The sequence below is a fragment of the Lepus europaeus genome, chromosome 13 (genome assembly GCF_033115175.1).
Source record: "Lepus europaeus isolate LE1 chromosome 13, mLepTim1.pri, whole genome shotgun sequence".
NCBI classification, from domain to species: domain Eukaryota; kingdom Metazoa; phylum Chordata; class Mammalia; order Lagomorpha; family Leporidae; genus Lepus; species Lepus europaeus.
Window position 1 is genome coordinate 85,952,523 of NC_084839.1, and position 21,866 is coordinate 85,974,388.

A 21,866-nucleotide genomic window follows, 5' to 3' on the forward strand; every position below is an offset into this window, starting at 1 on the left:
TGCCGGGGGCATGTGAGCCACCGCCTCCCCCAGAGGCCGGGCGGGCTCCACCGGCCCCGCCGCCTCTCGTGGCAGCCTGCGATCGGGCGAGGGGCGCGCCCCGGCCCCAGGCAGCCGGGTAGCCATGGGCATCCAGGGCATGGAGTTGTGCGCCATGGCCGTGGTCGTGCTGCTGTTCATCGCCGTGCTCAAGCAGTTCGGTATCCTGGAGCCCATGTCCATGGAAGGTAATGCGGGGCCACCTGCCCCCCGCCAAGGACTGGCGGTCTGCGGGGAGGGAGCAGCTCGACCCGGTCCGCGGGGTCTGGCGAGGTGCGGCCCCGGGGACACACGCCGCACTGCCCTGCTCTGGAGCTCCTAGCCGGGGTCTCAGGGGGTAGAGGGGACGGAGCTGGCTCTTGGGGTGGCTGGGAGCGAGGTGTTCGGTAACAGCTTGAGCGGCATCCCTGACCATCATAGGTCCGGGAGTCCCTGGTGAGCACAGTGGGCTTGGGCCGCAGGCTTGTAGGAGATGGTGCAGTGTGATGATGACTGGAGGGACCCTGAGCCCAGGGTGCGCGGTGGCTGGGAGTGATTTGAGCCCGTGCAGGGTGCTGGTGCCTCCCCCTTCGACCCTCATCCCATATCTACTTCCCCTCTGCAGAGAAGGTTCTGGCCTGTGGGCTCCGTAACCAAATCCTTGGTCGCCACATTTCCAGTGGAATAAAATATTAACTGAGCACACAGACGACCTCTTAAACCAGAGCCGGAAGGGCTCCTGGGACTCCTGGCAGGTGCCCTTGTCGCTGCTTCCCAGCCCGTTGGTCCCAGCCCGTTGGTCCCATCCTGCTGCTTCTGGGCAGGTTAGGAGGAGGGGCCCCTCCGTGGCACACTTGCTTCTGAAGGGGCCCTTGACCGCCAGGGATGTCACTTCCCCTCCCTCCTGTGCCCCCCTGTGCCTCTGCACTGTGGAGAAGGGGCCCTGACTCTGGGCATTTCTGTTGCCCTCTCTCAGGTTGCTTGGGTATCCTTCCTGCCTGCACTGTACTGACCTTGCCAGGCTTCAGTTCTTGGGATTGAAACTCAGGGGCCTAGGGAGGGGAGAAGGAGAGCCCAGCGGCCCCCCGGGCACCAGCGTGTGCAGGGCTGCTGGGGGCGGGAAGGGGTACAGGGCCAGGAAGATAGCCCTCCCTCATTCTGCCTCTAGCGCTCATGCCGACTGTCACCTGAAGTCCATGGCCACCTGCCCCACCGGGTTCCTGTACAGCTTTTTTTCTAAGTGTGTTTGTGAGGCCCATGGTGCTTTGCTCATGGTGCTTCCCCGGAGCTGTCACCCCGAGCGTTCCATTTCACGTGGGGGAGCAAAATTGCCCCAGCCGGGCCTCCACTGGGCTGCAGTGGGGAATCCATGACAGGTGCCTGGGACTGGGGTGAGGCGGGAAGGGACCAGCGCTCCACACCACTGTGCTCCTGCAGGGCCTCTGCCTCCTACCCCTGCTCATCCTTCCCCTGTCTGGAGCCTGGAGTGGGTATAGGGGGTTGTTGGTGCCAGGGCAGCCATGACCTGTCCATTGTTCTTTATTTTCCTGGGCTCCCCTGGGACCACCAGGGCCCAGAGCACTGGCCAGGTATACTTTATTTAGGCTGAGAAACCTTCCTAACTGAGCCGAACTCACAGGTGTGGGGCAGCCTGGGGTTTGCCTTTGTAATTTTTTAAAAAAGATTTTATTTATTTATTTGAGAGAGTTACAGACAGTGAGAGGGAGAGACAGAGAGAGAGGTCTTCCATCCACTGGTTCACTCCCCAAATAGCTGCAATAGCCTGAGCTGAGCCAGGAGCTTCTTCCAGGTCTCCTGCACAGGTGCAGGTCCTTGGGCCATCTTCCACTGCTTTCACAGGCCATTAGCAGAGAGGCTGGAAGGGTAGTGGAACAGCTGGGACTCGAATCAGCATCCATATGGGATGCTGGCACCGCAGGGGGAGGATTAACCAACTATGCCACAGTGCCAGCCCCCTTTATGATTTCTAAAAAAGGATTTCCTTACAAGGTAGAGAGTGCCCAAGACAACAGACGGTTCCTCGTTTCTGATATTTGTGCCCTTTTGGAGTTCAAGGCTCTTGACACAGTTAGGGGTGGGTATAGAGCCTCCGAGCCAGCCACGTCTGACCAGGGATCCTGGCACCCTCCCAAACAGCCTGTAAAGCCCCCTTAACTGTTCTGAGTCTTGGGGTCACCCTCCATAAAGTGGGGCTAAGGGTCACTCCTGCCCTAGGGCCGTGGCTGACGAGCCAATCCGTGGGGCTCTTGAATTGCCCCAGCACCATTCTTAGTGGGTAATGCATGTGCAGACTATGTGAGCCGTTGCTGATGGCTGTCACCAACAGCTAGTCCTGGGTGGCTACGCCTGACAACACGACCACACCATAGTTGAAAACATAACACACAGCCCCGCCTCCAGCCCCACCCCCTGCTCCTGCTTGGATCAGTTCGGGAAGCTGTAGGTTCTGGATGCTGGTGTTGGTGGGGAGTAGAGCCTGCCAAGGGCCTGAAGTGCCTGTTGGCCGGGCCATGGTGTCTCAGAGATGCTCAGATGAGCATCTTCCGTGCTGCTGGGGGTACGAGAGGCGCTGTGCTCACAGAGTTCTCATCTGGGAGAGACCAGAGCTCGGATCCCCTGGGCATTGTTAAGGACTAATGGATCTGGGTTCTAGAGATGCAGCCTTCTCAGGGGACATGCGGAAGCAGAAGGCCTGCCTGCCTGCCCAGGGCCCCTGCCCGTCTATCTCTGCTTGACTCTGTGGGAGGGATCACCACCTCACTTTCCACGAGCAGGACCCCCAGCCCTTACTCCACACACAAGGAGACCGAGCTGGGGTGCCCTGACCGCCAGGGCTCAGGCCAAGGCCAGCCCCTCTGACTGCAGGTGGTAGAGGTGGGGCTCCATCCTTGTGCCCCATGGGGTATCGAGAGGGAAGGAGCCGCTGGGTGTTTGCCTGCCTTGTATGGCAAAGACACGAGAGCCTGATGCCAGTGAGACAGCCCAGGGGGGCGCTCAGAGGGATGCCATCGTGGCTTTGGGGTCTGGATCCCTGGCAGCTGGGCCAGGGGCCAGGGTCTGCATCCCAGGACCATGGCTTTTCTGAGTGGCATGTGACATTCAGCATTTGACAATGGAGTCTCCATGGAGACCCTGAAATCCTAGGCAAGACTGAGTGTTGTTTTGCCTGCAATTCTGAAACACGATTCTCCAGGGGTTTGTGTTCCCCAAAGCTCCAAGGCTCCCTCTGAGGCTCCCCACTGAGCCGTGGTGGCAGGTGCTATGCCCCAGCAAGGTCTTCATCATCCATACTCACCCTGCACACTCGAGTTTTCTTCTCTTTTTTCATATGGGATGCTGGTGTTGTAGGCGGCAGCTTTTTTTTTTTTTTTAATATTTATTTATTTATTTCAAAGGCAGAGTTACAGAGAGAGAGAAGGAGAGACAGAGATCTTCCATCTGCTGGTTCACTCCCCAAGTGGCTGCAGTGACCAGGCTGGGCCAAGCTCAAGTCAGGAGCAAGAGCTTCATCCAGGTCTCCCATGTAGGGTGCAGGGGCCCAAGCACTTGGGCCATCCTCCACTGCTTTCCCAAGTGCATTAGCAGGGAGCTGGGTCAGAAGTGGAGCAGCCAGGACTCGAACTAGTGCCCATACAGGATGCTGGCACTGCAGACCGTGGCTTTAACCCACTGCGCCACAGCAGCAGCCCTTGAGTTTTCCAAAATTTTAAAGATTTATTTATTTGAGAGGCAGAGACAGACCTGCGATCCATTTGTTCACTCCTCAAGTGGCTGCAATGGCTGGGGCTGGGCCAGGCTGAAGCCAGGAGCCTGGAACTCCACCCAGTTCTCTCACATGGGTGGCAGGAGCCCGGGTACTTGGGCCATCTTCTGCTGCCTTCCAGGTGCACTAGCAAGGAGCTGGTTGAGAAGTGGAGCCTCTGGGACTCAAACAAGTGCTCTGCTATGGAACGCTGATGTCGTCGGTGGGGGCCTAACTCTCTGTGCCCCCATGGCCCCCACTTGAGTTTTCCCCCATGGCTCCGTCTCTGCTACAGCACTGGACATCTTGGTTGCTTTCTCAGACTGCGACCAGCTGCTGCCAGATGCCAGCCTCCCAGGGCAGGGACTTTGTTGGGCTCACTGTGGTACTGCGCACCCCCACACTCCCCGCCGCTGGGGTCTGGAGCAGTGTGCCTGCAGCCCAGGAAGGGTTTGTTGAGTGCGAGAGGGGAGCTTGCTTGCACGGAGGGAGAACTGGAGCTGCCTCCCGCTGGTCCTGCCCCGGCCCTTGCTGAGCCTGGGGCCAGGTCCTGTGAGAGCCGCTGACCAGATGGAACAGGCTAAGAGCAGTCAAGTACGGAAGCTGAGAGGTGGGGGTGGGCGGTGGGCAGTGGGCAGGGCTACGGGTAGCTGGGCAGAGTGAGTGAAGAGCTGCAGCCAGGGAGGTGGCCACCTGCTGGGTTGTGGGGGCTGTGAGTCTTCACCAGGCCATGTTCTCATCATTAGGGAGGGAGGGTGCCCTGCCCAACCCTCCCTCCCCGGACCGTGAACCCTGGGTCTGTGGGTAAAACCCAAACATGGAGTTTTTTTCTTTAATTTTTGAATTTTATTTACTTATTTGAAAGGCAGAGCAAGGACACAGAGGGAGGGACAGAAAGCTCTTCATCCACTGGTTCACTCCCCAAATGGCTGCAACAGCCAGGGGCTAGGCCTGGCAGAAGCCAGGAGCCAGGAGCTCCATCCTGGTCTCCCCCATGCAGGGGGCTGGATCAGAAGCAGAACAGCCGGGACAGGAGCTGGCACCCTGATATGGGATGCTGGCATCACAAGCGACTGTGCCACAACGCCGGCCTCACTCTGCGACTCGACTCGTAGGAGCTTGTGGGGAGACTGTCTTTGTAAGGCCTTGGAGGACCGGTTTCCCGGATGGGTTTCGAGGACCAGCAGGTCAGCATTACAAAGGAGCTCATTAGAAATGTGCAGATTGCCTGTGCCCCAAACCTACAGGGTCAGAAACTCTGGCCATGGGGTCAGCCACCTGGCTGTTAACCAGCTCCAGGCATGACCGGGACACACACTGCCCTGTCTAGGCCCAGCCTCTGTGAGGACATTGGCTGTCACTCGCAGAGGAATCCGGAGCCCCTGGAAGGTTCTGAGCTGAAGAGTGAGGTGGGCCAGGATCTCCACAGGGCTCCACCAGCTTGTGCGCAGTGGGGAGTGGGAGGCAGCAGAGGAGGCACGGGGTCCTGCTGAAGGCACCTGCAGCCATCCCAGAGAGGGGGACACTCGGGGGAGGGGAGAAGTGGGTTCTGCTGCTGGTGCTTCAGAAAGCACGTGGGCTGATCACATCCGGGGAGTTAACAGCCTCCTCTTGGTCATTACTGGGCCTGGAGCCCCCTCTTCTGTTTGCCCAGAAAATACATGAAGTCTTTGGGAACTGCAGTCCCCCCCCCCCCCCCCCGGCCCTTTGTCATACGAGGAACTTATGCCTTCTACCTAGTTCTGAAAGGAAATGAAAAAAAAAATTATTTTGGTGTAAAAAAAATATTTTTTTTTGACAGGCAGAGTGGACAGTGAGAGAGACAGAGAGAAAGGTCTTCCTTTGCCGTTGGTTCACCCTCCAATGGCCGCTGCGGCCGGCGCATCTCGCTGATCCGAAGCCAGGAGCCAGGTGCTTATCCTGGTCTCCCATGGGGTGCAGGGCCCAAGGATTTGGGCCATCCTCCACTGCCTTCCCGGGCCATAGCAGAGAGCTGGCCTGGAAGAGGGGCAACCGGGATAGAATCCGGCGCCCCGACCGGGACTAGAACCCGGTGTGCTGGCGCCACAAGGCGGAGGATTAGCCTGTTGAGCCATGGCGCCGGCCTGGTGTAAAAATTTTTGACCTTACAAACAAGGGGTCTTTGAAAAGTTCATAGAAAATGCCTCTCGTGATAGAACTATGCATAGATTTCAAAGTGTTTCTAGGCACCAAAATAAACTTCCATTCCATTTTCCCGTGAGCTTTTTGAGCTCCAGGCAGACCTGAGAGAGACAGAGGCGTGGACACCAGGTCCCCCATGGGTGGGGCCGTGAGAGCTTTCAGGGTCGGAAATGGGTTCAGAGGCCCAGAAAGGGCATGAAGTTTGTGCCAGCTGGGTAGACACTGGCCCCTGATGTCCAGACCCCACTGGGCTTACGACCCCACACTCCCGCTGTTCTAGCGTGGCCTGGCCCTTGGCTTCCTGGACCACTGTGGCGCCTTAACCTCCTTGAGCCTCGCTTTCCTTATCGGCGAGATAAGAGAAACAGGTTGTTTCCACCTGTTCATTTTGCAGCTCTGGGGGGAGCCAGAACCCCTTGGCAAAAGTCAGAAGAGGAGCTCCCATCCTATGGGCTCCTAAGGGGAGGCAGAGCAGAGTGCATCTGGGCTACGCTTCTGTTTGTGGGGTTGGCATTGCCTGAGTGCCAGGCTGTGCTGTCCACATCGGCCGCCCAGGGCTTGGCTTTGGCTGCTGCTTCTCTCATCTCGGCTCTGATAGCCCAAGTCAAGGCTAACATATGGCAGAGGCTGGAGACATTTTTTTTTTCTTTGGGGGGGGTAGCATTTATTAAGTTATTTGGAGGAGAGAAAGAGAAAGGTCTTCTATCCACTGGTTCGCTCTCCAAAGGACCACAACAGCTGGGACTGGGTCAGGCCAAAGCCAGGAGCCTGGAACTCCATTTGAGTCTCCTATGTGGATGCCTGGGGCCCAGGTATTTGTACATCTTCTGCTTCTTTCCCAGGTGCATTTGTAGGAAGCTGGATTGCAAGCAAAGCAGCCAGGGCTTGAACCAGCGTCTGACAGGGATCCCAGCACTGCTGGCAGCAGCTTCGCTTGCTGTGCCACAGGCCAGTCCCATGGAGACGTCCTTTAAAATATTTTTTCAAGGGCTGGAGCTGTGGCATAGCAGGTAAAGCTGCTGCCTGTGAGGCTGACATCCCATATGGGCACCGATTGGAGTCCCAGCTTGCTCTGCTTCTGATCCAGCTCCCTGCTAATACACCTAGGAAAGCAATAGAAGATGGCCCATGTCCTTGGGACCCTGCACTCACATGAGAGACCCAGAAGAAGCTCCTGGCTCCTCTCCCAATTCCAACTTTCTGCAGGCTGCTGCATGTGTTCCCAGGAAGCTGGATTGGAAGTGGAGTAGCCAGGACTCGAACCAGGCACTACAATATGGGACATGAACATGCCAGATAGGGGCTCTTGGGGGCAGCAGGTGATGGCTCAAGTACTTGGGTCCCTGCCACCCACATGGGAGGCCTGGATTGAGTTCTGGACTCCTGACTTTGGTGTGGCCCATCCCCAGCTGTTGTGGGCATTAGAGGAGAAGCCAGTGGATGGAAGATCTCTTTCTGTCTCTGTCTCTCAAATAGTTTTTTTTTTTAAATCAAGAATGTTAACCTTTCATTTCTTTAGCAAAATGCTTGTTGGAGAAGGGATTAAATCTTCATTGCTAGGCTGGTGCTGTGGCATAGCGAGTAAAAGCTGCTGCCTACAGCACCAGCATCCCATATGGGCACTGGTTCGAGTCCCAGCTGCTCCACTTCCCATCCAGCTCTCTGCTATGGCCTGAGAAAGCAGTATAAGATGGCCCAAGTCCTTGGGCCTCTGCACCTGCATGGATGACCTGGAAGAAGCTCCTGGCTCCTGGCTTTGAATGGGCACAGATCCAGCTGTTGTGGCCATCTGGGGAGTGAACCAGCAAATAGAAGACCTCTCTCTGTCTCTGCCTCTGCCTCTCTATAACTCTGCCTTCCAAATAAATAAATAAATAAATATTTTTTAAAAATCTTCATGGCTGACCCTCAGTTATCAGTGGACATTTTGATAGGGCGAGAATTGCCCAGAAGTAGCCCCTGGAGAAGTGCAAGGAGAGCCAAGCCCAGCAAGACAATTGCCACACGATGACATCACAGTTTTGCCCTGAGCGTTCTTCTACAAGTTGACATCAGAATGTACAGAGCCTGCATCCCAATCATCAGTAAATAGTCGAAGTTCCTGTAGATGCTCTGATGCAATGTTGGTTCACTCCCCAAATGGCCACAAGGGCATGGGCTGGGCCAGGCCAAAGCCAGGAGCCGGGAACTTCATCCAAGTCTCCTGTGTGGGTGCAGGGACCCAAGCACTTAGGCAATCTTCCACTGCTTTCCCAGGCAAATTAACAGGGAGCTGTATCAGAAGTGGAGCAGCTGGGACATGAACCAGTGCCCTTACGGGATGCCTGCATCACAGGCGGAGGCTTAACCCACTGCCACGATGCCGGCCCCTCCAGCTCATCTTAATTACCCCCAAAAGATCCAGTCTCATTCAAACCATACAGGCACTACTTGAAGAGAGGGGCTGGCAGGCACCAAGGCAGAGGCAGAGAGACTGGCGAGGAGCGGGGTCTTGGGTCTGGATGGGGCAGTGGAGGTAGGAGAAGTTGGAGGTGAGCGGTGGGGAGGGAGGCAGCTGCCCAGGACGTAGGCCCAAGCACCCAGCAGGACGGAGTTGCCATCAACTCAGGGTGGGAGGTGGGGAGTGGGCAGCTCAGTGGGGGGAGCCCAGCAGCTCAGTCTGGACATGTCCTCTTGGACACTTCCCAGGCAGCCAAGGGCAGATGACAAGCAGACGGGTGTGTGTGGAGCTCAGGGGACAGGTGAGCCCACCTCTCCCGGCCAAGGCTTCAGCAGCAGGCTTCACATCTTGCAGGTAGAATATTTGCTCTCATTCTCCTCGTGTGTACTTTTCATATGAATGATTCCCACACCTCCATCTGCACTTATTAGTCTGTTGGCCTGCTCATCCCTAGACTGCTCATATCCTTTGGCTATTTCTCTTGGCCCTGCTGCCTCTTCTTGTTTTCTAAGCATCCAATGTTTAATCCAGACCCCCCCACACCTCCACCCCTTTCTGTCTCTCTCAGTTTCTCTTTAAACACTTCAATTAGCTGCTAATAAATGCAAAAATGTATTTTATATATCTCATAAATTATAAAAACAATATAGTGAACACCAGTGAACCTACCTATCGTGACAAATACATTGTCAAGTTCCTATGGCTATAAAATATATTTAAAAATGGAGCCATACGGGCTTCCTAGGACTGGTTTTTCATTCAGCAGTGTGTTTCTCAAACCCACCCATCTAGCTGTGTGTTGTTACAGCGAACCCATCTTCACCGCTGTGTGGCATTTCGTCAGGTGCATACTCCACCATGCATTTGTCTGCTCGGTTGTCATTGGGTGTTTGATGGGTGCAAGCTGTTGCTACTGCAGAGGGTGCTCCAGTGACGACTCTTGTACAAGTCTCCTGAGAACCTGGGTTTAGCATGTGCACCTTGGAGAGGGTGGCTGGATCCTAAGCCCAGTGATACTTTCAAAGTGTTAATTTTGTACAACTTGTGCATCATTAGTACGAAACATGAGAACGGTTTCCACAGTGGTGGTACCGGTTTGCACCTTGACTAGTATTTTTAGGGAGCAGGTGTTTAGCTTAGCAGTTCACATGCTCATGTAGGGCCAGCGCTGTGGCATAACGGGTAAAGCTGCCGCCTGCAGTACTAGTCCAGTTCTAGTCCAGGCTGCTCCACTTCTGATCCAGCTCTCTGCTATGGCCTGGGAAAGAAGTGGAAGATGGCCCGGGTGCTAGGGCACCTGTACCTGCGTGGGAGACCTGGAAGAAGCTCCTAGCTCCTGGCTTCAGATCGGTGCAGCTCTGGCCATTGCAACCATCTGGGGAGTGAATCAGTGGATAGAAGACTTTTCTTTCTCTCTCTCTCTGTCTCTCTCTCTCTCCCTCTCCTTCTCTCTCTGTGTAACTCTGACTTTCAAATAACTAAATGAATCTTTTTAAAAAAGATGTTTATGTACCATGTCAGAGTGCTAGGGTTTGATGTCCAGCTCTGGCTTCTGACCCCAATTTCTGGCCAACAAGACCCTGAGAGGTAGTGGTGATGGCTCAAGTCATTGGTGGTTTTTTTTTTTTTTAAGATTTATTTTATTTATTTGAAAGAGTTACAGAGAGAGGTAGAGACAGAGAGAGAGGTCTTCCATCCACTGGGTTCACTCCCCAGATGGCCACAATGGCTGGAGCTGCGCCAAGCCAAAGCCAGGAGCCAGGAGCTTCTTCCAGGTCTCCTACATGGTGCAGGGGCTCATGGACTTGGGCCATCCTCTACTGCTTTCCCAGGCCATAGCAGAGAGCTGGATCAGAAGTGGAGCAGCCTGGACTAGAACTGGTACCCATATGGGATGCTGGCGCTTCAGGCCAGGGCTTTAATCCACTGAGCCACAGCGCCAGCTCCCAGCTCAAGTCATTGGGTCCCTGCCACTCATGTGAGAAACCTGGACTGTAGAACCAGTTCCCAGATTCAGCCCTGACCCAGCCCCATCTGTTGCAGGCAGCTGGGCAGTGAACCAGCAGATGCGTGCTTTCTCTACCTTTCTCTGTCTCTCTCCTCCTCGAACACATAAATTAAAAAAAAAAAAAAGATTTATTTATTTGAAAGTCAGAATTACAGAAAGAGAAGAGAGAGAGAGAAAGAGGTCTTCCATCCACTGTTTCACTCCCCAGATGGCTGCAACGGCCAGAGTTGCACCAATCCAAAGCCAAGAGTTAGGAGCCAGGAGCTTCTCCGGGGTCTCCCACATGGGTGCAGGGGCCCAAGGACTTGGGCCATCTTCTGCTGCTTTCCCAGGCCACAGCAGAGAGCTAGATTGAAAGTAGAGCAGCCAGGACTCGAACTGGAGCCCATACGGGATGCCTATATGAGATACCAGCACTGCAGACAGGGACTTTAACCCACTGCACCACAGCGCCAGCCCCACAAAAGACTTTTTTACATCTTATTTTAAACCTTTGGTTTACTGTTCATGTTTTGGTCTTTAATCTTTCGGGTAAGGAAAAATCCGGATTGATTTTTACTATATGGTGATCCGATTTTTCAAACATCATTTACTAAACAATCTGACCTTCCCTTGTGTCTTTTAGGAAATTTCCCTCTGTCCTCTGATTTGCAGCTCTGTGGTCTATTTTTGCACCCACCACACCATTTTATTACAGTGACCCTGCAGCACAAGTTGTATATAATAGGGGAAACTCTGTATTCTTCCTGTCCAGGTTTTTTTTTTTAAGATTTTTTATTTATTTATTTGAGAGGAAGAGTTACAGACAGTGAGAGGGAGAGGCAGAGAGAAAGGTCCTCCCTCCGCTGGTTCACTCCTCAAATGGCCGCAACGGCTGGAGCTGTGCCGATCTGAAGCCAGGAGCCCGGAGCTTCTTCCAGGTCTCCCACGCAGGTGCAGGGGCCCAAGGACTTGGGTCATCTTCTACCGCTTTCCCAGGCCACAGCAGAGAGCTGGATCAGGATTTGAAGTCGAGTAGCCGGGGCTGGAGCTGGCAGACTGTTACTGGGTACCAGCATCACAGGCAGCAGCTTAACCCACTGTGCCACAGCGCCGGCCTCTTCCCATTCTTACATTATTTATTTCTTCTCCTAAATTTCCTTACAGCCTTGACAGGACACTATTAGTGGTGATCGTCTTGTCTTGATCTTAAAGGAAATGTGACTGAGCTTTTGCCTTTATATCGAACATTTTCCATAAATTTTCCTGTAAACAGACCTGTGATTTGAAAGTACACATCATCAAACCAAAGAAGTTGCATCTGATTTCTAATTTGCTGAGATTCTTTGTTTCTGTACTTCACTTCTGAATAGATGTGGGAGCGTATCACATATCTTTTCTGCGCCGGAACGTCCATGACTTTCTGTCCTTCACCCTCCAGGGAAAACCCTCTTGAGCATTATATACTTTGAAAAAATGCGCTTGGAGCCTTCAGCTAACATTTGGTTTTGGGCTTTGTACTTGTGTCCAAAAATGCAATGGGCATGTGAGTTCTGTTCTTACAATGCCCTTAAGTGATTTGGGGTCAAACTCACTGTGCTGGGCGTCAGCACTGGGACTCCCAGCGTTGAGCCACTGCTTGGGATCCCCGCACCCTGTATCGGAGCCCTGGTCCAAGTCCCGGCTGCTCCGCTTCCAGTCCGGCTCCCTGCCAGTGCACCTGGGAAAGCAGCGGAGGACAGCCCAAGTGTTTGGGAGACCTGGATGGAGTGTCAGGCGCCTAGCTTTGGCCTGGCCCAGCTCCAGCTGTTGCAGCCATTTAGGGAGTGACCAATAGGTGGAAGACATCTCTCAGCCTTTCAGATAAATAAATAAATCTTTAAAAATAAATAAAACCTCCTTCTTGCTTTGTTTATTCCCCCTTTTATTCCTTCATTTTCCGCACTGTTGCTTTGGTCACGTTTCCCATGTGCCTTGTGGGAAAGTCCGCACTTGGAGCCCTCAGGTACTGATCAAAGTTCTGACTGCCCGTCGGCTTCTGGGCAGCACAGCAAGCCTCCACCCTTCTGGCTCATTCCTCCACCTGAACTTCAAAAACAGATTAGAGGCTGGTGCTGTGGCATAGCGTGTGTGTAAAGCTGCTGACCACAGTGCCAACATCCCATAACGGCACTGGTTCAAGTCCCGGCTGCTCCACTTGCGATCCAGCTCTCTGCTAATGGCCTGGAAAGCAGCAAATGATGGCCCAAGTCCTTGGGCCCCTGTACCCACATTGGAGACCTGGAAGAAGCTCCTGACTCCTGGCTTCGGCCTGGCCCAGTCCTGACCCAGTGAACCAGTGGATGGAAGAGCTCTCTATGTATATCTCTGTCTCTCCCTCTCTCTCTCTCTAATTCTGATTTTCAAATAAATAAATAAATATTTTTTTAAAAAGCAGATTTAGAAACAGGAATGAGATTCTTTGGTCTTGTCACCACTGCAATTCAAGAGACTCGTTTGCCTGGGTTTGGTCTCTAACTGCACACTTCTGCTGTTTATAGCGATGTGACCGGCTTTGGTGTGTTGACTCGTTTCTTGTGGTCTTGCCAAACTCACTTATCAGATGGCTTTTTTTTTTCTTGGTAGATTCCTTGGGATGTCCACATAGATGAATCTGTGCTCACACTCTTGTTCTCTCTCTCTCTCTCTCTCTCTCTCTCTCTCATTGCACTAGCTAGGACTTTCAGTGTGATGTTGAATAGAACTGGAGATGACCATTACTCTTGCCTGTTCCTACTCTTAGGGGGGAAACATTCAGTTCTTCACCACTAAGTTTGGTGCTAACTGTAGACTTTTTTATAGATGCACTTAAGCACGTTGAGGAAGTGCTCTTCCATTTCTAGTTTACTGACTCTTCTTTTTTTTTTTTTTTTTTTTTTTTTTTTTAGTGAATGGATGCTGAATATTGTCAAATGCTTTTTCTTCATCAGTTGATAGGATGATGTGTTTTTTCTTCTTTAGATATGTAGTATGATAGATTATGTTGATTTATTTTCAAATGCTGAATCAGTCTCACATTTCTGGAAACCCCACTGGATCTGGTGTATTATTCTTTTTATTTATTTTTTTAATTTTTAAAACACTCATTTATTTATTTGAAGAGTCACACAGAAAGAGACGGACATACACACACACACAGAAACAGAGAGAAAGAAAGAGAGAGAGAGAGATCCTTCATTCGCTGGCCCACTATCCAGGATGGCCACAACAGCCAGGGCTGGGCCAGGCTGAAGCCAGGAGCCCAGAGCTTCCCCTGCATGTCCCACATGGGTGCAGGGGTCCAAGCACTTGGGCCATCTTCTGCTGCCTTCCCAGGCGCATTAGCAGAGAGCTGGATTGGAAGTGGAGCAGCCGGGTCTTGAACCAGTGCCCATATGGGATGCAGGTGGTGGCTTCACTCACTGTGCTGCGGTGCTGGCCCTGTAGTATTCTTTTTATACATTGAGGGATCCCATCCGCTAGTATTTTGTCGAGAAATTTTGCACCTGTGTTCCTGAGGAATATTGGTTGGGACTAGTAAGATTCTATTTTTTTCTTTTTTTTTTTTTTTTTTTTTTGACAGGCAGAGTGGATAGTGAGAGAGAGAGACAGAGAGAAAGGTCTTCCTTTTTGCCGCTGGTTCACCCTCCAATGGCCGCTGCGGCTGGTGCATCTCGCTGATCCAAAGCCAGGAGCCAGGTGCTTCTCCTGGTCTCCCATGGGGTGCAGGGCCCAAGGACTTGGGCCATCCTCCACTGCCTTCCCGGGCCATAGCAGAGAGCTGGCCTGGAAGAGGGGCAACTGGGATAGAATCCAGCGCCCCAACCGGGACTAGAACCTGGTGTGCCGGCGCCGCAAGGTGGAGGATTAGCCTGTTAAGCCACAGCGCCGGCCGGGACTAGTAAGATTCTCTTTTTCATCTTAGTAGTTTGTGATTTTTGAGAAATTGGTTCATTTTGTCAGAGGCATTGAATGTAAACACAAAGACTTGTGAAAAGTATTTACTTTTTAAAAAATATTTATTTATGTATTTGAGAAGTAGGGTTACAGAGAGAGAGAGAGAGGTCTTCCATCTGCTGGTTCACTCCCCACATAGCCGCAACGGCCAGACCTGGGTGGGTTGAAGCCAGGAACCAGGAGCTTTTTCCAGGTCTCCCATGTGGGTGTAGGGGCCCAAGGACTTGGGCCATCTTCTACTGCTTTCCTAGGCCACAGCAGAGAGCTGGATCAGAAGTGGAGCAGCTGGGAGTCAAACCAGTGCCCGTATGGAATGGCAGGCGGCACTGCAGACGACGGCCTCACCTGCTACACCACAGCGCCAGCCCCTATTTATTCTTCCTGAGGTTCAATGAGTTTCTTGGATCTGAAAATTGATGTTTTTCTACAAATTGGGGGAAATTTTGATCGTGATTTCTTCAAATATTTTTGCCATCATTTCCTTTTCCTCTACTTTCTGATATATAAACCCTTTATGTTCCTGGGCCTATTCTGTAGGTCAAAACCTCTCCTCAGCTCATAAAGTGAGTTTTTAGTTTTAGGCATTGATTCCTTCAAGTTATCAGTTTCATTTGGCTCTTTGAAAAATAGTTTTGTTTTTTCTACTATGATACCCAGAGGTTACACTTTTCTTTCCTTTAATTCTTTCAACATCCTGACAATAGTTGTTTTCAAGTTCTTTTATAAGAATTCTAGTAATGAGACTGTAATTATTCTACTGATTACCATCTCTTGGTTATGATCACATTTTCCTGATTCTTCTCATGTCTTAATTTTTTATTATGTGTTGGACATTGTGAGTGATATATTGTATCTGGGCTCTATCAGTCTAAACACTGTTGAGGGGTGGTTTGGCAGGAAGTTAAATTACCGGCATAGTCCCTTACCTTTGTTGGTGTTTATTGTGGATTCTGTTAGGGCAGGTTTGGTTTGGATTGTCCTGGGGTCTAAAGTGTGTGCGCACTTGAGGGCATGGTCCTTCCTCCTGAAATGTGGCCTGTCTGGGTTTCCACTAGACTCTGCAGATGCTCTGTTTGGGCTGATTTTCCCCTCCCCTCCTGACTTTCCCCATCCCCTCCTGAATTCTGGGTGCCTGTCTCCAGGTTGGCCCCATGTCTGCTATCAGCTGTGCTCCTCTGGAGCTCATGGAGTCTCACGCTGAGCATAGGTAGTGCAGACCTTGGCCATGGCCCCAAGGAAAACCCCCAAAGACTTCTGGGGCCAGTGTTCTGTGCAGCTACTTCCTCTCCAGGACCCTGCTTTGAAAATTACACCTGCCCCAGCAGCCTCACACCCTGATGTCTGCCTTGCCAGCTCAGCAGGAAGACTGCTGTTCCCAGGCCAGCGTGCCCCTTGCTGTGCCCTTGGTCTGGAAAGTGTCTCTAGGCTGAATGTGGAGCCCAGCTCCATCTCCTTGCCCTCCATGGCTGTGGCCATGTGATGTGGCTCAAAGCCTAAAAGCACTTGCCTCCCAAGTTCCCTTCAAGTTGTTTGCAGTGGGATGAGACGTCCCACGCCATGACTGACAGCAGAAGTCTAGTCCGTATGCTTTCCTTGTGTTTACTGGGGTATAACTCACATACAACGAAATGCACAGATGTTCAGCATTTGGGTCGATGAGCTCTGACAACTGTACGACCCTCATAGCCACCACCTCCTGGGTCCTGCTTTCTATCACAATGCATTAGTGCTGCCTGTTCCGAACGCTGCATAAGTAGAATCATCCAATATAAACCCGTGTGTATATCTGGCATTTTTGATTGGCATATATTTGAAATGCGTCTGTGTGGTTAAATATCCAGGAGTTCATTCTTCTTTTAACAGAGGGTAGCACTTCACTATGTAAGTGCACGGCAGGTGCATGCTTGCGTTGAATTGGGTGGTTTCCAGCCTGGGAATATTATGAGTAAAGTCCACATGAATACTCTTAGACAAGTGATTCTGTGGACATAACTCTTCATTTATTCTGGGCATATAAGTCACGGGGTTGATTTATGTTTTCACTCTGTAAGGAACTGCCAAGCAGAATGACTATTTCACGTGTCCACCGGTAATATATGACAATCTCTGTTGCTCCACATCCTTACCAACATTTGATATCGTAGGCCTTTTTGAAATGATAGATGATTGTGTATTTTTCACTTTGTATTGGATCATTTGCATGTCTTTTTAAAAAAAAGATTTCTTTATTTATTTGAGAGGTAGAGTTACAGACAGAGAGAGGGAGAGACAGAGAGAGAGGTCGTCCATCTGCTGGTTCACTCCCCAAGTGGCTGCAACAGCTGGAGCTTAGCTGTTCCGAAGCCAGGAGCCAGGAGCTTCTTCCGAGTCTCCCCGTGGGTGCAGGGGCCCAAGCACCTGGGCCATCTTCCAGTGTTTTCCCAGGCCACAGGCAGAGAGCTGGATCGGAAGTGGAGCAGCCAGGACTCGAACTGGTGCTATATGGATGCCTTTTCTGCAGGTGTAGGCTTAGCCCACTACGCCACAGCACTGGACTCCACTAGGCTTGTCTTTGATGATTAATGTGCTTATTTCTTGTGCTTATTGACCATTTATGTATCTTCTTTGTGAAGAATCCTGGTCTTTTGCCTGTTTAAAAAATTATTAGTCTTATTATTGAGTTGTGGAAGTTCACTATCAGTTCTGGAAATGAGTCTGTTGTTAGATACACATACTCAAGATAGGTTTATCAGCCTGTCATTTGCTACTGAGTTTCTTAATGACCCCATTGGTGTTTCCGTTTAGTTTTTTTTCTTTCTCATTGGTTTCTTCTCTTATTTTTTTGTCCTTTCTTCTAGTTCCTTCCAGTTGAATTTGCCCTGCTTTTCCTAGATTCTGAGAAGCCTAGATCTAGACGCTTTCATCATTAGCTCCATACCTATCTTCTTTTCTAATAAGGAAATTCAAAGCTATAAATTTCCCTCTCTCCACAGTTTTACCTGCACCCAGCAAATGTTGATATGTTGTGTTTTCATCATCAGTCAGTTCAAATTTCACCTCGAAATTTCTCTGGCCAGCAGGTTGATTAGAAGTATATTGTCTACGGCCGGCGCCGCGGCTCACTAGGTTAATCCTCCGCCTTGTGGCGCCAGCACACCGGTTCTAGTCCCGGTCCGGGCACCGGATTCTGTCCCGGTTGTCCCTCTTCCAGGCCAGCTCTCTGCTGTGGCCAGGGAGTGCAGTGGAGGATGGCCCAAGTTCTTGGGCCCTGCACCCCATGGGAGACCAGGATAAGCACCTGGCTCCTGCCATCGGATCAGCGCGGTGTACTGGCCACAGTGCACCGGCCGCGTCGGCCATTGGAGGGTGAACCAACGGCAAAGGAAGTCCTTTGTCTCTCTCTCTCTCACTGTCCACTCTGCCTGTCAAAAATTTTTTTTAAAAAAAAGAAGTATATTGTCTAATTCGCAAGTATCTGAGATTTTCTAGATGCCATGCTTTGAATTTTAGTACCGTTATGGTCAGAGTCTATTTTAAGTTCCCGTGTCTGGGAAATCTTGGTAATCACAGGATGTGCTGTTGAAAAGAATGTATATGCTTGGGGCATTGCGGGTTAAGCTGTCAACTACAATGCCAGCATCCCATATGGGCGGCCGTTCGAGTACCACCTGCTCCACTCTGCTATGGCCTGGGAAAGCAGTGGAAGATGGCCCAAGTCCCTGGGCTCCTGCACCCTAGTGGGAGACCTGGAGGAAGCTCCTGGCTCCTGGCTTTAGATCTGTCCAGCCCTGGCTGTTGCAGCCATTTTGGGAGTGAACCAGTGGTTGGAAGATTTCTCTGTCTTTCCTTCTCTCTCTAATTCTGCCTTCCAAATAAATTAGTGAACTAAAAAAAGAAAAGAAAGCATATTCTACAGTTACTATATAGTGCTATATAAATATTAATTGGATCAAATTAATTAACAGCATTTGCCAAATCTTTTGTTTTCACTTGTACCATTTATTTGAAAGGTAAAAGTGATTTTTCTGTTTTTCCCTTTAGCTATACCATTTTTAAAAAGATCTTTATTTCTTTGAAAGAGGGACAGATAGAAGGGGAGAGACACAGAAAGAGAAAGAAATCTACTGGTTCACTCTCCAAACGGCCACAATGACCAGGGCTGGGCCAGGTTGAAGCCAGGAGCCTGGAACTCCATCCAGGTCTCCCACATGGGTGCAGGGGCCCAAGCACTTGGGCCATCTTCTACTGCTTTCCCAGGCTGCAGCAGAGAGCTAGCTAGATAGGAAGTGGAGCAGCCGGGACTCAAACCAGTACCCATATGGGATGCCGGCACTGCAGGTGGCGGCTTTACCCGCAGCGCCACCGTGCCGGCCCCATTAACAATATCTTTTTTTTTTTTTGACAGGCAGAGTGGATAGTGAGAGAGAGAGAGAGAAAGGTCTTCCTTTTTGCTGTTGGTTCACCCTCCAATGGCCGCTGCGGCCGGTGCATCTCGCTGATCCGAAGCCAGGAGCCAGGTGCTTCTCCTGGTCTCCCATGCGGGTGCAGGGCCCAAGGACTTGGGCCATCCTCCACTGCACTCCCGGGCCATAGCAGAGAGCTGGCTGGAAGAGGGGCAACCAGGATAGAACCTGGTGCCCCAACCGGGACTAGAACCCAGTGTGCCGGCACCGCAAGGCGGAGGATTAGCCTGTTAAGCCATGGCGCCAGCCTAACAATATCTTTTAGGCATATCGGCAGGGAGCAGGATCAGAAGAGAGCAGCCCGGACTGGAACTGGTACCCATATGGGATGACAGCACTGCAGGCAGCAGCTTTATCCACTATGCCACGGCGCCGGCCTAAATAGCATATAGTTAAGCCTTGCTTTTCTCTCCAGTCTGAAGTCCACCTTATAATTGAAGGAAGCGCCTGGTTTGTGACATCTGCCTATGCTGCTGTGTGTGCCCGTCTGACCCACCGCGTGCTTGTCTCTGCTGTGCAACCTCCATGCCTTGCACCCCCGAGGTGTCCCCAGTGCTCCCCCCACCCCGCCAAAAACACTGCTGCTGTCAGAGGGAAATATATGGCATGCGTACCTGGAGGGGCATCACCGGCTGAGAACGGGCAGGTGGGAATGTTCCAGAAGGGAGGGAAAAGCCAACGAGATTGCTAGAGCCACGTGCTTGAATAGGTGAGGGGGATGGGGCCATTGCCCACGTGAAGAGGTTGCCAGCAACCAGGGACAGGCACAGAGAAGGAGGGGAAGCAAATGTCCGGGCTGCGTGCCCGTGGGAGGGCAGGTGTGGGGTGAAAATTCCCTCTGTGGCTTCTGCCTTCGCCGTGACGCTGAAAGCGGTGGAGGTTGAACATGGCGGAGGAGGTGTTGGAAGTGAAAAGGGCAGGAAGGTATGACAGCGTCGTCCGGGACACCGGGAGACGCACGGACCAAGGCGGCGGCCCAGCCGCTGGGCAGCTTGCAGGCCATCTTGTTAGCGAGAGTGCGCAGTGGGGACGCCGTGTGCCATGCCGGAGTGTGCAGGGGATCCGCCCAGCGCTTGGACCCCGCACCCTGGAGGCCCCGCGGGCACAGGGCCAGCCGAGCGTGCAGGGCAGAAGCGGCAGCAAAGGTCCAGAGCGCAATCAAGGGGAGGTGGGCGTGGCCATGCGGGTGGGGTGGGGCCTGGACACGCCCTGTCAGTGGGAGGCTGCGGCTCTGATTACGTGGGCGTGCGGCCAGCCAGGTGGCCTGCCGCGGCTCCTGCATCCCCAGCTTTATTGCGTATGTAAAAGGATGCACCAGACATTCTACAGGAGAGGTGGGGAATATGTTTTAAAAATCATGAATAGGAAGGCAAGGGTCATCTGAAACCCCACTTCCTCCCAGAGGGAGCTGGAGTAGCTCACATTTTGTTGTATTGTTTTTAAAGAGAAAGTTTGGTCCCTGCCCTTCCAACCCTGCGGGTCTGCACTGCTACCCAAACGCGTATCCGACCCCAGCACCTGATGTAACTGAGCCGTATCTTGTTAGGCAGCAAGGGGCCAAAAGGGACAGTCTTCTTTCCTTAGAAGTCAGGGAGGGCTGCATGGAGGCAGTGGTATACAAATTGGGTCTTGCTGTCTTTTTCCCTTCTGTTTGCTCTTGTGCTGTGTCTCTCTAGGACAAGAACGGCCCCTTTCCCCTGTGGCAATGGGGGGCGGGCAGTCAAGGGAGGCCTCTGTGAGTGGACAGCAAGGCAGCAGAGTGGCCGTGAACGCGCCCCTTGGTCCTAGCCCTTAGTTGTGCAATGCCCAGCCTGTGCACATGGCTGGTCATGCAGAGAGGGTCTCTGCACCCCCACTCAGGGTGGGGGGACAGGGCCTCAGGTCTCACCTCCTGGGTCTGTGTCCTGCAGACAGCAGCGACAGTGAGCTGGAGCTGTCCGCGGTGCGCCACCAGCCCGAGGGGCTGGACCAGCTGCAGGCGCAGACCAAATTCACCAAGAAGGAGCTGCAGTCCCTCTACAGGGGCTTCAAGAACGTGAGTGCCCCTGGGTTCCCCGCCCCGCCCAGGGCCCCCCCCCCCCCGTCCCTGACTCACAGAACCTTCTAGAAATGTCTCCACATCACAGCAGATGCCCCGGGGACCTTTGTGGGGCTCCGGTTTTGTGGGAGAGCTGGCAGGATGTGGGTGGGTGGGGGCACAGTGTTCATGCTGTGAAGACCCTCACTCCGTGTCTCCGATGTTGGTACTGGGAAGAGCATATGGGGGCAGCTTGGCATGAGGGCCCCGGCCACCCCCGCCTGCCTCTCGCTCACCCAGACCCAGGCTTTTCCCAGCCTGGGCCGTGGAGCTGGGTGTGGCCAAGGCACTGAGGGGCTGACTTTCCACCGCAGGAGTGTCCCACGGGCCTGGTGGACGAAGACACCTTCAAGCTCATTTACTCGCAGTTCTTCCCTCAGGGAGGTGAGTGCGGGGTCCCGTGCAGGCCCCTTGCCACTCCTGCAGAGCCCCCACTCCCACCCCAATCCCTTCACCAGAGGGCCCTGTTACCGCCCAGCCATCGCAACTCCCCCGCTCCCCCGCCCGGGGCCTTTAACCCGCTATGAAGTGGGGATGCCTGGGGTGGGGGCGGCTGCCAGGCGGCCCCCCGCCCGCACACCCCAGCCTTCTCCTGGCTCTCCCCAGACGCCACCACCTACGCACACTTCCTCTTCAACGCCTTCGACGCCGACGGGAACGGGTCCATCCGCTTTGAGGTAGGTGCCCAAGGGCCCTTCCCCTGTGCCCTGCGGGCGGTCTCCCTGCCCCAGGCTCCCCTCCCAAGGCCGTGGGGAAGCTGAGATATGACCGTGGATGGAAATGGTCCAGCGTGTCCCCCGCGACCTGGCGGGCTGTGATGGCTGCCCCTTGGCTCCCGGGGAGCTGGGGAAGTGGATTTTGCTACCTCCCAGAGCTTTGCTTGTCACCCAGCAAACAAGCCAGAAGCATCCAGAAAACCCCCAGCCTGAGCACACTCTTGGGGGTCATCCCAGCTGGGCACTGGACATGAAGCCCGGTGCTCCCCACTGTCTGGAGTGAGC

At 52.8% G+C, this 21,866-nt stretch overlaps 1 protein-coding gene across 1 annotated transcript in view; it reads left to right on the plus strand.

Annotated features, from left to right (window-relative positions):
- Positions 1-21,866, plus strand: part of KCNIP3 (potassium voltage-gated channel interacting protein 3) — a 78,496-nt gene that overhangs the window by 46,508 nt on the left and 10,122 nt on the right. Inside the window, exons 3-5 of the mRNA XM_062208754.1 lie at positions 20,699-20,823; positions 21,180-21,249; positions 21,472-21,542. Coding sequence (XP_062064738.1) covers positions 20,699-20,823; positions 21,180-21,249; positions 21,472-21,542 — 266 coding nt within the window. The remainder of the gene's footprint in view (positions 1-20,698; positions 20,824-21,179; positions 21,250-21,471; positions 21,543-21,866) is intronic.